This window comes from Sus scrofa, chromosome 10 (genome assembly GCF_000003025.6).
Source record: "Sus scrofa isolate TJ Tabasco breed Duroc chromosome 10, Sscrofa11.1, whole genome shotgun sequence".
In the NCBI taxonomy this organism is placed as follows: Eukaryota; Metazoa; Chordata; class Mammalia; order Artiodactyla; family Suidae; genus Sus; species Sus scrofa.
Genome location: NC_010452.4, coordinates 24,090,742 through 24,106,464, shown reverse-complemented (window position 1 = coordinate 24,106,464; position 15,723 = coordinate 24,090,742). Strand labels below are relative to the sequence as shown.

The window sequence follows — 15,723 nt, the reverse complement described above, 5'->3', positions numbered from 1 at the left end:
CCCTCAAAAGACAAAAAAGACAAAAAGAAAAGAATAAAAGAGGTGGAGCTGTGGTGCAGCGGGACAAGATCCACTCTTGTTCCTGCTGTGGCCTGGATTCTATCCCCTGGCCCTGGAACTTCCACAAGGTGTGGGTGCAGCAAGAAAAGAAAAGAAATAGGTGACAAGGGACCAAGTGTTCACTTACTTCTGTGACCACTCCAGAGTCCAAAAAAACCTCTCCATCAAGGAAGAGAGCTAGAACATCACACGGGACGAATCTGGTACACACAGGCTCAATTTTCAACGGTGCTGGTGTCCCTTAGTTTCCCAATTTCTATCGGTATCACATCTAGACTATTCCATGGCTCCCAGGATCTGTGGCTGGAGTGCTTGCTCCAGGCTGAGCTGAGCTGGAGCAGAGGGGTGGCAATGGGAGGGCTAGCTAGGATGGGGGCCTCCGTATCCCTGAGCAGGTGGGTTGAGGACTCAAAGACTATATGACGCTGGTTCAGCTCTAAAGGGCATCCTCCGGAGTTCCCGTTGTGGCTCAGCCGGTCACGAACCCAACTGGTATCCATGAGGATGCAGGTTTGATCCCTGGCCTCACTCAGTGGGTTACGGATCCAGTGTGGCTGTGGCTGTGGTGTAGGCAGACAGCTACGGCTCCAGTTTGACCCCTAGCCTGGGAACTTCCACATGCTTTGGGTGCAGCCCTAAAAAGAAACAAGGAAAAAAAAAAAAAAGCATCATCTTGGGCTCCGCCTTTGAGGTTAGTGTCCCTAAAACCATGTCTCACTCACAGCCACCTCAGTGGGGCAGTGGACCAGAACACGCTAGTTACCCATCATCCTAAGAGGGAGCCTTCTGGAAGAGCATGTGTTGACCCATCAGCGATGGTTGGGGGTGAGGGGTGGCTTACAGAGCCCCATCCAGCTGCAGCTTAGCTAGGGCCCGGGAGTGAGGAAAGGGGAAAAGTGTGAGAAGTTGAGAAGTTCCCCTTGCTGACCCGGATGATGTCAGCGCTGCAAAGACTCCTGGGGGAAAGGCGTGACAGCGACAGGAGCGTGCTCTCCCAGAGGCCCTGCGGTAAGGCATCCCTGAGGTCTCAGGCCGGTCCCTCCTTGACCCTGCCTTACAGGGCCTCACCCCTCCCTCCAGGTTTGAGTGTGGGTGCCCCCCCCCACACACACACGGGAGGGGGCCCACCATGTGAGGTTCCCACCGCTGTCCACCTGCTCTTGGAAAATGGCAGGAGACGAAGTGACCTCTGAGACTGCAGGGGTGCCCCTGTGAAGTGTGTGACGCGTATCTTTAGGGGTGATGAGATGGAGAGGTTAACCCCAAACCAGGAAAACCAGGAGGCAAGAAGTGAAAACTGTAAAAACGACTTTTTTTTTCTGAAGTCCTTAAGGAGCCTGGCAGCAGCTGGCTGGAAGGCTGGTAACCCAGAACCAAAGCTTAGTATGCCAGCCACTAAGGACTCTGTTGGCAGGGGGATGGGGGTGTCCCCTCCACGGACCTTGAGCAAACCCTCTCCTGCCAGCCTCCGGCTCCCCCTGCAGAGACCATGTGAACCAGACGCTGTTCTGAGGCTCACGCACGGACAGAGAAGCACCGCAGAGCTACCGTAAAGCAGAGATTAAAAAAAAAAAATACTCCACGAAGCTCAGGAGATAGGAAATAGCAATAGCCACCTGCTCTTGCGAGAGACACACACAGACATCAGGGCCTCCGTTGGCCTCCAGTTACCTAGTGCTTTATTCTGAGTGCCTAGGCGGGGACTGAGAGCACAGCACGCACATGGGACAAACGGATTGGTCTTCTTCCAGAAACAAGGGGCCGAGCAGGCACCTCCCAGGGGCTGGGCGTTGAACCATACCCTCTGCTTGCAGCGTTGGTAAGGAGGGGGCCTGGGGGCTAGGGGAGGGGCAGCACACACCCCTGTCCTTGAGAGCCTGTGATCTTCTCAAGGCGCCTGGGGGGGTTGAGTTTCGCTCTGGGACCCGGCTTCTTTTTTTGAGGGATCCCAGGGGTCTGAGTCGAGAAGCAGGTGGAGGTGCGTAGGTAGGAGGACGCCTTGAGCCTGCTCTGGGCACTCAGGGCGGTGAGAGGAGCGTGGGTTTCGGCTTCCGAGGTCTGGACCAGTGTCCCCAGGGTTCTAGCACCACGAGGGTTGGCCTCCTGCAGTCGCCACGACCCGGAGGTCCCTGGGAGATGGCCGGTGGCCAGGGGTCCCAGGCTGCAGAGGGAACATGGAGGCTGATGCCACCTGGCCGGTTGGGAACACACTTGCTGCAGGAAAGCCACTGACGACTGGGCTCAGGGCAGCGTCCACTGAAAGCAGAGCTGTGGATCCCAGGCTCAGAGGGGAAACGTGGTAACGCCACAGGCTTCCAGAGCCGCGCTGCCAAGGGTCCAGCTAAAATTCTCGGTGGTAGCCATGGTTACAGGGAGGCAGGAATCGCTTTGCCGGGGTGGGGAGGGGGTGTCTGAGGCAGTTGGATGGAGGAAGGGGTTCACCCCTTTCCTTTTTCTCAAGTAGCCAGTAACGCCCAGGACCGAAGGCACTGGCTGGGCAGCACCGAGAAGAGAGCTAAGGGCCCGACCGCAGGGCAAAGACGGCCACGGGGCTGGAGCCGAGAAGGGTCAGGAGAGGCCTGCGCCCAAAGCAGGCCCCTCGGGCGATCTTCCCCTCCTTCCAGGGCAGAACCCCGCTCTGGGCCTCCTCGCTCCGCAGACAGAGACCTTAAGGCAGAGGTGTCAGCACCAGCCTTGGACAAGCAGCCTCCTCCCCGCAGAACTGTACACTGTGCAGCCGAGTTGGGACCACTGCAGCTCACAGACCCAGCAGCGGTACTAACGCCAGCACCTTGGACCCTGCCGCCCCGGGAGCCATCCGATGGCTGCAGGAGCTCTTTGAGGGAGCAGCCTGGACTGCCTTCTGGACCCTTTGTCATCTGAGGATGCAAAGCATCAGCTCCTTGGTGTGGTGGGACAGAGCCGGGTGAGCGCGCCGCTGGGTTCTGAGAAGGCCCTGTGCTGTTGGAAGCTGGACTCGAAGGCCTGGGCCCAGGCTTGTCCTGCGTCCCGGTCTCCAGAGCCTGAGACGGCGGCCTACCCAGGAAGCAGGGTAGGCTGGTCGCATGGGGACTTCAGAAAGGGCAGGACCTGCCCTCACGAGATAAGCCAGACCCCTAGCTGTCCCCACTGGTTCTGTCCCTCATTGATCCCGCTCAGGGCACCAACCCCAGTGCGCGACAGTGACTCCCAGGCTCCTTCCTGGTGGGCTCCTTGGCTTCTGGCTGCATTTCTTGGGTGATCCTGAAGGTCCAGAGAGCAGAACATACATGCTTGATGGAGAGAACATTTCCTACTAGGCTGTGAATGTAAGGGCCCAAGTCTCTCTTTTTTAACCTAGTGGGTGTATACAGTAGGTGCCCAATAAGTGCTTGTCCAATGGAGGATTTAAGACTGCCGGACCTTCGGGGCAGCTTCTGCAAGAGGTGGATCCCTACACAAGGCAGATCTTTGCCACCAAATCCAAGTCCTTGAGCCTTATACACTGACTGGGAGCATCTCCTATGGATTTCCATGCATACATGAACACCCACCTGTTCAGAACCAACATAATGGCCAGCTCGGGACTCTAGATTCAGTTGGACAAAGTGGTGGCCATCAGAATAGTGCGGTGAGGGGCCGAACAGGATACAAGACGGAGGCATATTCCTAGTTTCTGGTTTTCCTCCAGCCCATGGTGCAGCTCAGGGTGGACCTCCCATCACCACAGGACGATGCAGTTGTGTGCAGAGGCTGGCTGTTGAGCTCCCGGGCGTAGTGCGTGCTTTCTCACAAGGGAAGTGAGAGCCCTCTTGTCCCACTGCTGCTGAGCTGATGTTTCCTGTCCCACGTGAGCCCCAAGGATGCCAGAGACAGGGGCAATGGTGGGTGGCTAGCTGGTGCCAATCAGATGGCATCAGTGTCCAAAGAGCCACTTGGAAAGGCCAAACCAGCCCCTGGAAAACAATGCAAGCAGCTCGTGGACACGGGAGGCGATGGGAAAAAAACCAGAAAATGAGAAGGAAAGTAAATCAGCAGATGGGAGGGGAAAAAAGGGAAACAAAACGAATGGAAAGCAAAAATAAAAAATAAAAAAAACTGAGGGTTTATTGACTCATGCGTGTTAAATTAGAGGGTGTGAGACAGCCAGCCGTGTGTGTCTCTGAAGGCTGTGATGGTATCTTTGTGGTCTGGTGACGTCTTAGATGGGCAGCCATCTCACTGGCGTCCCCTGTGTCATCGGGCGGAGGGGGCGGGGGGGGGGCAGCACTCTCTCCACCTCGGCAACTGGATATTCTCTTTCCAGCTTCTGCTTTTTCTTTGTCTTTTTTTTTTTTTTTTTTTTTTTGTCTTTTTGTCTTTTAAGATTGATTTAAACATTTTTAAACCACATGCTTCTTTTCCTGGGCTGCAGCGAGATCCGGGGGGGTGGGTGCTGTTGGCAGTGGTGATGGAACCGGGCAGGGTCTATGGGAAGTTCGGGGGGCCCCCACCTGGGGGGGCCCCCACACCCCCATAGGGCTGTTTGCAAGAGTCAGTTAGGAACGACTGCAGGTTGGTCCTATGTCTCCTGAACCCCTCCCCAGAAAGCCCAGGAGTTTGTGACTGAGACCAGAAATCAAGGGAAAAGACCCAGAATCATCTTTTCCCCAAAGTCATGAGCAGAGGCCAGGAGATGCATCTGGGGACGCAAGTTCCCCGATTCCACCCACCAGTCCCACTAGGAGTTCTTGAAGGTGCAGCACCGGGAACCCGCCCCTCCTTCCGCCTCCCCCTCCTGTCCTCACGGCCGCTCTGGAGCAAGCGGGGGCAGGGAGGCGGCCCGAGGCTGGTGTCCGTGGCCCACTGTCTGGGTGATTGGCCACCAGGCCTCAAAGCGTTGCCTGGAGGTTGGGGTCTAGGATGCCTTCTCGGTCTGGAGACTCGATATAATTGGCAGCTTCCTGAAGTTTCAGCAGCATGGCCATCTAAAGAGGGGCAGAAAGAGGAAAATCAGATTGTGGGAGCTCCCTGGTGGTTCTGGGCTAAGGATCTGGCATTGTCACTGCCACGGGTTTGATCCCAGGCCCGGGAAATTCTGCATGCTTCGGGTGTGGCCAATCAAAAAAAAAAAAAAGAAAAAGAGGAGTTCCCGTTGTGGCTCAGTGGTTAACGAATCCGACGAGGAACCATGAGGTTGCGGGTTCGATCCCTGGCCTTGCTCAGTGGGTTAAAGATCTGGCGTTGCTGCGAGCGGTGGTGTAGGTCACAGATACTGCTCAGATCCCGAGTTGCTGTGGCTGTAGTGAAGGCCAGCAGCTACAGCACCGATTAGACCCCTAGCCTGGGAACTTCCATATGCCGTGGGTGCGGCCCTAGAAAAAACAAACAAACAAAAAAAAAGAAAAAAGAGAGAAAAAGAAAAGGAAATCAGATCATGGGTCTTATCCTGGCTTTGCAAGTGATGGAGAGCCCAGAGTTTGCGGTGGTTCAGGAAAAGGCTGGGATGATTGTTTCAATGCCGTGCGTAAGCCAGCACATGTGGACCAGAGCTTGGGGGCGTCAGGCCAGACAGGGTGCCACGCACGCTGTGAATGACGTGTGGAGAGGCCAGCGAGCAGGACCCCTCTGGCCTCAAGGTGCCTACAAGCCCACAGACCCAGCTGGGCCAAGCGGCATGTGGCCCCAGAGGACAGCTGTTAATGCCTCTGCCTGCAGATGGCGCTGCTGGACCAGTGTCTCCCCAGCTCCCAAATGCCACTGCAGGGTCTGGATCCACACTGTCTTCACCTCCGGCCTCTTTCCTGACACTTCATGCCTCTTCCCATTAGTGGGTCAGCCTCGCTGCTTCTCTGTTGGACCTGCCTCCCCCTTCTCTCGCGCCGGTTAGGACCAGTCTCCCGATTTAAAAGCATTTCTACACGGACGACACCTGTTTTCAACAAAGTCAACCTTGAAATAAAATGTCTTCAAGTGAAAGTAGAATTTCTGGCTCGAAAGGTAAAGCAGCAAGATCTCGGGGTCTGTGTGTGTTTTAACACAATCTGCCAAATACCCACCAGCGCTGTGAGAGTCGGGGCACCCGCACACACAATCGTGCCACATGAAATGGTCATTTCCTCGTTTCAACAAGCATCTCCTTGGTTATTAGCGAGGTCGAAGGTCTTCTGTTTTTATTGGTGCTTTGCATTTCCTCTAGTCAAAGGCCTATTCATGTCCTTTGCTTGCTCTCCTCTTTGGAAGTTTGTGTGCAACTGTCATGTGTTCTGGCTAGCTTGTCACTAGCTTGTCACTGTCTCAGCCCGCCTTCGAAGGGGCTCCTAAAATTGCTGCAGGACTTCAGGATAACACGGGGCAAGTGCCCAGGCATCCTGCTGCTCCCCTGCCTTGCTCTGACCTGCCTCTGCCCGAGACCCAGGTCTTTGCTACCTGAGAACGCACATCTTGCCGGCAGGTGGCACCATCAGCTTAGCCCAGGTTCCAATGGTCAGAGCTCCTTGCCGGCCTCATTCTCATCCCGGCCCCCAGGCCCCATCAGGATGTGTGTGGAGGGGTTCAGTCCTATGACACTCCTCCTTTGACCTTAGACCTTTGACCTCTACTCACCAGAGGGTCTGAGTCCAGGGAACTTGGGGTGCTGTCCTTGACCGTCCTGTCCTCGGGGGGTGAGGCCATGCTGTGAGGGCCGACAGTGGGTGGGGGCAGATGGTACAGCTTTGACTGGTCTTGTTGGGCTGACGGCCAGGGAAGGGTGTCCCGGACCCACTCCACCGGGTCCTCCCAAGCAGCTTTCTGCCCGTGAACCTGGAGAGAAGGAAGATGTGATCGCTGGGCGAGGAACCACAGGTTAGACTCCTGACAGCGTTTGTACTTCTTCAGTGTAAAGCCCCGAGGCTCTAATAGCCGGGGATTTTCTTGGTGTTTCTCAAAAAGGGAAAGGAAAGAAGTGGGTGCAGGAGTTCCTGCAGTGGCACCATGGCACTGGCAGTGCTTCTGCAGCACCAGGACGCAGGTTCAATCTCCAGCCCAGCACAGTGGGTTAAAAGGATCTGGCGTTGCCACAGGTGCGTGCAGGTCTTAAGGGCAGTTTCAGATCTGATCCCTGGTCTGGGAACTCCACATGCCTGGGGGCAGCCAAAAAGGAAAAAAGGAAAAGAGGAGTTCCCGTTGTGGCTCAGCGGTTAAGAGCCCAAGCAGTATTGGTGAGGGTTCGGGTTCCATCCCTGGCCTTGCTCAGTGGGTTAAGTAGCCTGCATTGCTACGGCTGTGGTGCAGGCTGGTAACTCCAGCTCTGATTCGACTCCTAGCCTGGGAACTTCCTTATGCCGTGGGTGCGTCCCTAAAAAGCCAAAACCAAAACAAAACAAATTTAAATTTGTTAGCGCAAGCTGTGGTGTAGGTCACAGACGCAGCTTGGATCCTGCGTAGCTGTGGCATAGGCCAGCAGCTGTAGCTCCAATGCGACCCCTAGAGGAACTTCCAAGTGTCACATGTGAGGCCCTAAAAAAAAAAAAAAAAAAAAAAAAGAAAAGAAAAAAGAAAAGAAAGAAAATGAGAAGATGCAAAACCAGTCTGGAGATAACTTGGCAGAGTCTGTGTTAGAATTTAACATGTACAGAGCTTACAACCCCATAATTTTACTTAAATAAAAAATTCTTTCAGTTTAGTAATAATACCCTTTAGAAGATTTTTTTTTTTTTTTTGGCTTTTTAGGTGCACACTCACGGTGTATGTAAGTTCCTAGGCAAGGGGTTGAATTGGAGCCACAGCCACATGGGATCCGAGCTGCATCTGCGACCCACACCACAGCTCACAGCAATGCTGGATCCTTAACCCACTGAGCGAGGCCAGGAATCGAACCTGCATCTTCATGGATATTAGGCAGGTTTGTTTCCACTGCGCCACGATGGGAACTCCCTATTTCCTTTTTGATATATGAGGATATTAAAAAGGTTGAATAACTTAGCCAAAACAATATTTTTATTAGTAGTTAGTGATGAGCTAAGGTTGTATAATACGGTTTTTTTGTTGTTGTTGTTTTTTTTGTCTTTTTTGCCATTTCTTGGGCCGCTCCTGTGGCATATGGAGGTTCCCAGGCTAGGGGTCGAATCAGAGCTGTAGCTGCCAGCCTATGCCAGAGCCACAGCAATGTGGGATCCGAGCCACGTCTGCCACCTACACCACAGCTCACGGCAACGCCAGATCCCTAACCCACTGAGCAAGGCCAGGGATTGAACCCACAACCTCATGGTTCCTAGTCGGATTCGTTAACCACTGAGCCACGACGGGAACTCCTATAATAGGGTTTTACTTAATTCTCAGCTCCATTATTTCTCTACTTGCTCTGATCCCTAGAGAGCTGTTTAAGTTTGACAGAGGGCCGAGAAGCCTAGGACTGCCCACGTGGCCCCAGTGACAGTGATCATTTAGCCATTTGCTGAATAGTGGCCTGTCCAGCACCTCACCCACCCGCCAGGAGGAGACCCCAGCTGACCTCTGTAGCCCGATTCTAACACTGTCTCCATTAGGTGAGCCTGCTCTCCAGGCTGCGAGGAGTCGAGGGTGGGCTCACCTTGATGCCATCCTTGGCCCCTTCCTGCAGGTAGGGGATAATGGAGTTGTTCCACAGGTCGATGAACCAGGTCCGGAAGTCCTCGATGCCGATGGGGCAGGACAGAAAGAAGCAGGGCCCTGGGGAAAAGGATGGGGCTGTGAGGATGGCTGAGGGCCTGGCTCTCCCACCACCACCCCTCTGACGCCTTAAACAAGGCTGAGGGCTCTGACAACCACTTGGTTAAGAGAGGCACAGAGTCGGGCTCAAGTGACAGTGCTGTCAGGACTGGTGGCAGCTGACCGCCCAGCTGGCAGCCTCAGAAATGATGCTTCTTGGAGTTCCCATCATGGCTCAGCGGTTCAAGAACCCGACCAGCATCGATGAGGACGCGGGTTCGATCCCTGGCCTTGCTCACTGAGCTAAGGATCCGGCGTTGCCGTGAGCTGTGGTGTAGATCGCAGATACAGCTCGGATCCCATGTTGCTGTGGCTGTGGTGCAGGCTGTTGGCTACAGCTCTGATTGGACCCCTAGCCTGGGAACCTCCATATGCTGCGCATGTGGCCCTAGAAAAACAGAAAGACCAAAAAAAAAAGAAGAAGAAAAAGAAGGAAATGATGGGAGTTCCCGTCATGGCGCAGTGGTTAACGAATCTGACTAGGAACCATGAGGTTGCGGGTTCAATCCCTGGCCTTGCTCAGTGGGTTAAGGATCCGGCGTTGCCGTGAGCTGTGGTGTAGGTTGCAGACGCGGCTCGGATCCTGCGTTGTTGTGGCTCTGGCGTAGGCCAGCGGCTATAGCTCCGATTGGACACCTAGCCTGGGAACCTCCAAATGCCGCGGGAGCGGCCCTAGAAACGGCAGAAAGACAGAAAAAAGAAAGAAAGAAATGATGCTTCTCCAGGTAGATGGCAGGGGCGGGGGGTGGGAGGTGGGGGGCAGGCGTGGAGCAAGGGGAAGCTTTATTTTGCCTCCTAAATGCTTTCCCTCCTTCCCGGATATCGTGGGGGACGTGAGTGCCAGGGGTCAGCGCTCTGATGGCTGAGTTGCAGGGATGCTTGCTAAGCAACTTGGTCCCAAGTCTGAAGCCACAGGGCCTGTGACTCCGTAGCTCTCGGAAGACACGAGAAGGAAAGGGAGCAGCCTCTAGGTGTGACGCGGCAGGGGACGGCGCGGTACCGATGAGGAAGTCCGAGGTGCTGTGCTTCTCTAGGAAGGTGTGCAGGTGGTACCACAGCTTGGGCACCCAGTCCAGCACCCGCAGCAGCTCCTCCCTGTTGGCGTTGATGTCGCTGTCTGACTCCACCAGCTTCCTCCGCAGGTAGCGAACCAGGAAGCCGTTGGCGGGCTCCACGTTGTTGGAGAATGTCAGCATCCTGCAGCCAGGGGTCGGGGAGGGGCGGTCGGCTCACCCCTGCCGGCCCATCCTTCCTCCGCCTGCCTGCCCGCCTGCCTCCCAGGGTCTGCTCAAGTCAGGGCCGAGGCCCCGGTGACTCTCCTGGGATAAACATCCAACCCTGCTTACCTGCTGGGGGTGTGCGGGCAGAGAACCCAAACCCCGGCCACCTGCTGCACATCTTAGCTTTAAAGGCTTTTCCTCCTCTCCAGGGTCCCCCCATCCCTGACACGGCAGTGACACCTACTCTGTCCCCGCCCACAGGGCTCTGGCTACTTGGCTTTCCTTCTGCTGCCCTCTGGCCAGGTCCTAGGGTAACTGGCTTTAGGAACTTGGGTAGGGTTGGAAGGCTCATCCAGGCCACTGGTCTTACCTGAAGCTCAGGTGCAAGCCGTGATTGGGTGTCATTTTTACAGGCTGATTAGTGGTACCTATAATGTAGGGACTGCGGAAAGAGAGAGGCGCAAGATTTCTTAGACTTGTCAGAACATGTGCTTTCTGCCACGTGCCCGAACCCCCTCCCAGGGGGACGCTGGGAGTTTGGCCTGGACCCGGCTCTCTCCTTCTGCCCGAGGTGATAAGTCTGGTCTTGCCTGATGCCAGCTTACCATTTGTGATACTTGCAGGTAAGGGCTCCGTTGACCAGCTCGCTGATGGAGCCTGCTTCACTGAGGTCATCCAGCAGGATCACCAGGGGGACGTCCCCAATCCCTGTCTCCCGATCTATCTGGTTGGCCAAGTTGGAAAGATAGAGCTGCAGATCCTGAAATGAAGAAGGCAGTGGGTCAGGGCTCGGGAGCAGGGAGCCCTGGACCAGCAGGGAAGACAAAGGTCTGGCTCTGGATCCCTGTGGCCTCACGTCCTGCCTGTGGCCCCTGCGCCGATCAGCTGTCTAGAGGTGCTAAGCAACCTTCCTAAGCAGCGGCCCCTAAGTCCCCCAAGAACACATGCTTTTCTCTTTTTTCTTGTCTTTTTGCTTAGGGCTGCCCCAGCGGCATATGGAGGTTCCCAGGCTAGGGGTCTAATGGGAGCTGTAGCCGCTGGCCTACACCACAGCCACAGCAATGCCAGATCCGAGCCGAGTCTGCAACCTACACCCCAGCTCATGGCAACACCGGATCCTTAACCCACTGAGCAAGGACAGGGATCAAACCCACAACCTCATGGATACTAGTTGGGTTTGTTAACTGCTGAGCCACAACAGGAACTCCATAGTGACACTCAATTCTGAGCGCAATCCTGGGAAGAAAGGCAGAGGGAAGGAAGCCAAAGAGAAGAAGGGTCTCACAAGGCTGGCAGAGGGCAGAGTGGGGAGCAAGGGGGACGGAGGGGCCGTGGGCACTTGCAGGGCCAAGTGCTCCTGAAGCAAGGAGGGAGAAGACGGGGGTGGGGAGGAGTGCCAGTGGGGACAGGGAGCGGCCACCTTGCAGGACTGCTGGTGCATGTTGAAGGTGCTCACGATGCCCTCGGTGACCTCGCGGCCTGAGCGCTCCACCAGGTACTCGGCCAGGCGGTTGGTCAGGTAGGTTTTGCCGGTGCCGCTGGGGCCGGACAGGACGAGGCGCCGGTGCTTGAGCAGGAGGCCTATGTAGTGCTGCATCATGGGCTTGGGGATGAGCGTCTCGAATACCAGGCTGTCCACGCACTTCTCCTTCAGACCTGGACCCCAGACCCCCACGGCGTCAGCCTCGGCCGGCCTGGGGCTTTCCTCCCTTATGGGGTCGGGGGTGGGGGGCATGCAAAGTTGCTGGCCTGGCTCTGGAAGGCGGGGCAGGCTGGGCGCAATGGGCCAGGGAGGGGAAGGCCGGGCTGGCCAGAACTGTCCTGGGAGCCACCATGGCCCTGGGACCCATCAGGTGGGCTCATGCATCTTGGGGTGACCTTCCCACTGGTGCCCCTTGATCAGCTCTTGCTGACTGAAAGCACGATGGACCACCGGACCCCCCCGCCCCCCACCCATCCAGCATCACTGCACCGGGAGGCCAGGCCCGACCTTTGAGGGAGACCACAATGTTGTTGACCCCTCGGCGGCAGGGGGGCAGCTCTGGGGGCTCGGCGTCCAGCAGGCGTTTCGCGTGGCTGATGCTGTAGCCGTGGATGGACTCGGTGCTCAGACCCAGCGTTGCCGCTGGGTCCATCTTGGAAATGTAGTCCTGATGGGGGAGAAGGAAGAGAAAAAAGATGCACACAGACATAGAAGCTGCGAGGGAAGTGCTGTTGGGGGATCAGGGTCCGGGGGAAGGGGAGGAGCCGCCCGTCCTCCTGCCCAAAGCATCACAGGTGGCGGTGCTGTCGGAGGACCAGTGGTCTCAGGGAGCTCCCGTGTCCCTCACCTTGAACACCTGGAGGACAGCTTCGTCCAGCAGCTTCCAGTCCACTTTCCCACTGACCTTGCTGCAGCCCAGGAAGAACTCCTGCTGCTTCAAGTCCTGCGAGGCCGAGGAGAAGCCCGTGAGCCTTGGCGAGGGCGGCAGGTAGGGGGAGCTGAGAAGGCTGTGGGGGTGAGTCCTCTGGGCTCGGGTGACAATGACCTTGCCACAGTCCCCAGAAGTTCCTTACCCCTTTGATGATGTGCTGGGGGGCCATCCTCACCACCACCCGGAGAGTCACTTCCTCTTTGGGGCCACAGGAGCTGATGCCGTCCATGGGGGACAGGTCTGGAGGCAGGGAAGAGGACTGCCGGTTTTAGGGGGACCCTGGGCTTTCCTACCCCTTCACCACTATCCTTGCCCAGTGAGTCTTCATCTGCTCCCAGAAGGAGAGCCCAACCTGGTCAGTGACTGAGGTCTCGGTGTCTTGGCACCGTTACCTCCGAGACGCAAAGAAGCCCCCCCGGAGCGAGAGGAGATGGGAGGAGAGCCCGTTCCTTCTCTCCAACACGTACCTGTGTCTGCAAGACTCGGGCTGAAGGGGTGGGAGAGCGCCAGGCCTAAGGAGCGGCGAGGGGACGGCAGCGCTGATGATCCCGGGACCTGCCCCGGAGCAGAGCCTGCTGCGGGGCCCGGGGCCACCTTCAGCCGGTCGTTCTCGGCTTTCAGCAGGTCCACCTCCAGCTGTGGCGACAACAGACGGGAAGGGCAGCGGAGGGCGGGGGCGCGGTCGGGAGCCTTGGAGCCCCGTTCTGCCATGGCCCCCATCCTGCCGCGGCCGCCACCGCCGGGCACTGACCTGCATGTTGTGCATGGTCTCCCGCAGCTGGTCCAGCTGGTGCGCGGAGTTGAGGGCTTCCAGGCGGATGTCCGTGAGCTTCATCTCCTTCTCCCACAGCTCCGAGCGCAGCTCTGACACCTCCTTCTTCTCTGGCTCCTCCTCCTCGCTGCCGTGGAACAGCCTGGCGTGGGGAGCGGAGTGGGTGGGGGCCCTGGAGGGAAGCGAGAGTCAGGCCAGATGCCAGGGAAGTGCCAGGCGTCAGACGTTGAGCCGCGTTGGGCAGGGCTCCTCCCGCTGCCATCACCAGTCTAAGGTCTCAGGTCCACCTGCTGCTCTCAGCCTGGGGAGGGGACATTGGCTGGCCAGCCGTGGGGGCACTTACTCAGGGCCGTCGGTGCCCGCAGAGGACGAGGTGGAGGACTTGATGGAGGGCGAGGCGGTCTCCGTGGACACGTGCTGCAGCTTGGGGGACGAGGGGGCCGAGGAGTCGGGCGTGGCAATCTCCTCGATGTCGGAGTATGAGGACGCCGACTTGGGCCCCTTCTTTATGCTGAAGGCTTTGTTAAAGGAACTTCGGAGCTAGAAGAAAGCAGATGGGGAGAGCCGTCAGGGCTCTGCTCTGGAGCTGGGAGGCCGGTAGGGGCTTCTGAGCCCAGTGCAGAGGTGGGGGTTTGCTGGCTGTGCGCCTCGCTCTGCGGCATCACTGGCTTCATGGAATATGGGCCAAGGACTTGCCTAGGGATTTGGGCTGAGAGCTTGGACTCGGTGCTGTCGCTAAGGGAACGTCTCGGGTCTCCCTCCCCTGTGGGGGGACCGCGCCCAGGGCAGGATGGAGGGGAGCCCCCGGGGCACGTGCTGTACCTCTCAGTGGCCCTATCCCGCCTCCTCCAGCAGACCGGTCACTGCTCAGTCTGGAGCCTAGCTCACTGGCCACTGGACCCACCTCTGAGCAGGGCTCATCGGGTCAGAATCCATCCACCAGAGACTGACAGTGGGATCCCGTGGAATCGACAGAAGGGAGATGAACCAAGCTTCTTTCAGTGCCTGCTGTGCTCAGCACATCACAGGGTGGCTAGATAGCCTGAAACTGCTCTCCACTACCTCCACTCAAACCCCCACCACAAGGGCTGCTTCCCAGCATTTCGTCCAAGCACGTGGGCGGTTGTGATCTGACCGTAACGGGCTTGGTCTCGGGGGCGGAGAGGCTGGGCGTTAGGGATGGGAGAGGCAAACCACGTTCTGTCCCACACCCATCACATGCATCCATTTGGCATGCACACGCACGCAGACACACGGAGATGGAGCGGCGGCCGGACACAGAGAGTAAAGGAGGGGTCAAAGGCTACAGGGACAAAGCCAACCAGGTCTCTGGGACAGGGAGAGAGGAGGGGCGCACTGAGGATTCTCTGCAGGGGTGTGTCCTGGAGCTGCAGGGCAGGGCGGGGGCTCTACCAGGCAGGACGTGGGGAGGACCAAGCTGGCCAGGATGGGATGTGAGGGACAGCACAGCGTGCGTGCAATGCAGGGGGCACGGCTCAGACTGCCAGGGAGCTCAGTGCTCTGCAGAGATGGAGACCCGGGGCTAGAACTCAGCCTGCCTGCCTTTGAACCCGGTGAAGCCCCTGCCTCCCAGGAAGTGTGTGTGTATGTGTGTGTGCATGTGCGTGTGTGTGTGACCCCCATCTGCCGGGAGCACCCGCCCTCGAGGATCACCTAGACTCTAGGTGAGAACTGTGCTATGTGTGGCTCTGTGGTCCCAAAGCAGAACTGCTGGAACAGGTGGACTGTGCCGTGTCACCTGCTGAGGGCTTATGTGGCCAAGTGAGCTCCAGACACAGTGGATCGAGCAAAACTGGCCTCCGTCCCGAGGGACAGCTCAGGACATCTCCTGGGCGGACGTGTGGGGAGGAAAGGTAGGGCCCCTCCAATCGGAGCAGCTCAGTGGGCTGGTGGGGAACTCACTTAGGGACATGCTAAGAATCAGGTCTCGCAGTTATCCTGCGTCCAGACCTTCCCTCTCCTCGGGGTCCCAGAGCTCAAATCCTCCCTGCCTGCGGCCCCCTTCTGACCAGACTCTGCAGAATGCAGCCCACAGGCCTCTGTGGCTGACACAGCCCCACCCCCGCTTAGCCTCCGCCCTCTGTGCGCTTCTTCTGGAACGAGCCTCCAAGACTGAACTGAGCATCTGGTACCACTAAACTGTCGCCGGTTTTACACATACAAGACTTCTTGTTTCCCGGCAAGGCTGCAGCTCCTTGAGCGCCCAGATCTGTTTCCGGTCCTCACCCAGCACGACGTTGGGACAGGGGCTCAGTGGACCTCACACGTCTGGTTGGTCATGGAAATTCTGGTTCCCTTTCTATCTCAGTCCCCGAATGCCTTTGGAAACCCCATGACGCTCAGAGGGCTGGAGGTCTTGGAGTGACCTCAGGTCACTCCCCCTCCCCTATCTCTGGCTCATCTTACTCCAGAGCTGTATCTTCAGTCCAGGCCCAGGCTGATGTGGCCTTGTGGTCAAGATAACGGTCATTCCCAGTCTGCCACATGTGGCTTCTAGGCTCTGACAGAACGAGACGGACTCGCTCTCGGGACGGGGGCTCGGTGTGAG

General features: G+C 57.4%; 1 protein-coding gene across 8 annotated transcripts in view; it reads right to left on the bottom strand.

The window, feature by feature from the left end:
- Window positions 1,717-15,723, bottom strand: part of NAV1 (neuron navigator 1) — a 219,028-nt gene continuing 205,021 nt past the window's right edge. For all 8 annotated transcript variants that reach the window (XM_021064514.1, XM_021064517.1, XM_021064516.1 and 5 more), the window contains 13 exons: window positions 13,498-13,694; window positions 13,134-13,326; window positions 12,850-13,018; window positions 12,525-12,622; window positions 12,299-12,394; window positions 11,959-12,118; window positions 11,389-11,624; window positions 10,574-10,728; window positions 10,339-10,410; window positions 9,749-9,945; window positions 8,591-8,709; window positions 6,625-6,822; window positions 1,717-5,006 (listed from right to left, as the gene is read on the bottom strand). In XM_021064514.1, the coding sequence (XP_020920173.1) occupies window positions 4,911-5,006; window positions 6,625-6,822; window positions 8,591-8,709; window positions 9,749-9,945; window positions 10,339-10,410; window positions 10,574-10,728; window positions 11,389-11,624; window positions 11,959-12,118; window positions 12,299-12,394; window positions 12,525-12,622; window positions 12,850-13,018; window positions 13,134-13,326; window positions 13,498-13,694 (1,986 nt within the window). In that variant the 3' untranslated portion in view covers window positions 1,717-4,910. The remainder of the gene's footprint in view (window positions 5,007-6,624; window positions 6,823-8,590; window positions 8,710-9,748; window positions 9,946-10,338; window positions 10,411-10,573; window positions 10,729-11,388; window positions 11,625-11,958; window positions 12,119-12,298; window positions 12,395-12,524; window positions 12,623-12,849; window positions 13,019-13,133; window positions 13,327-13,497; window positions 13,695-15,723) is intronic.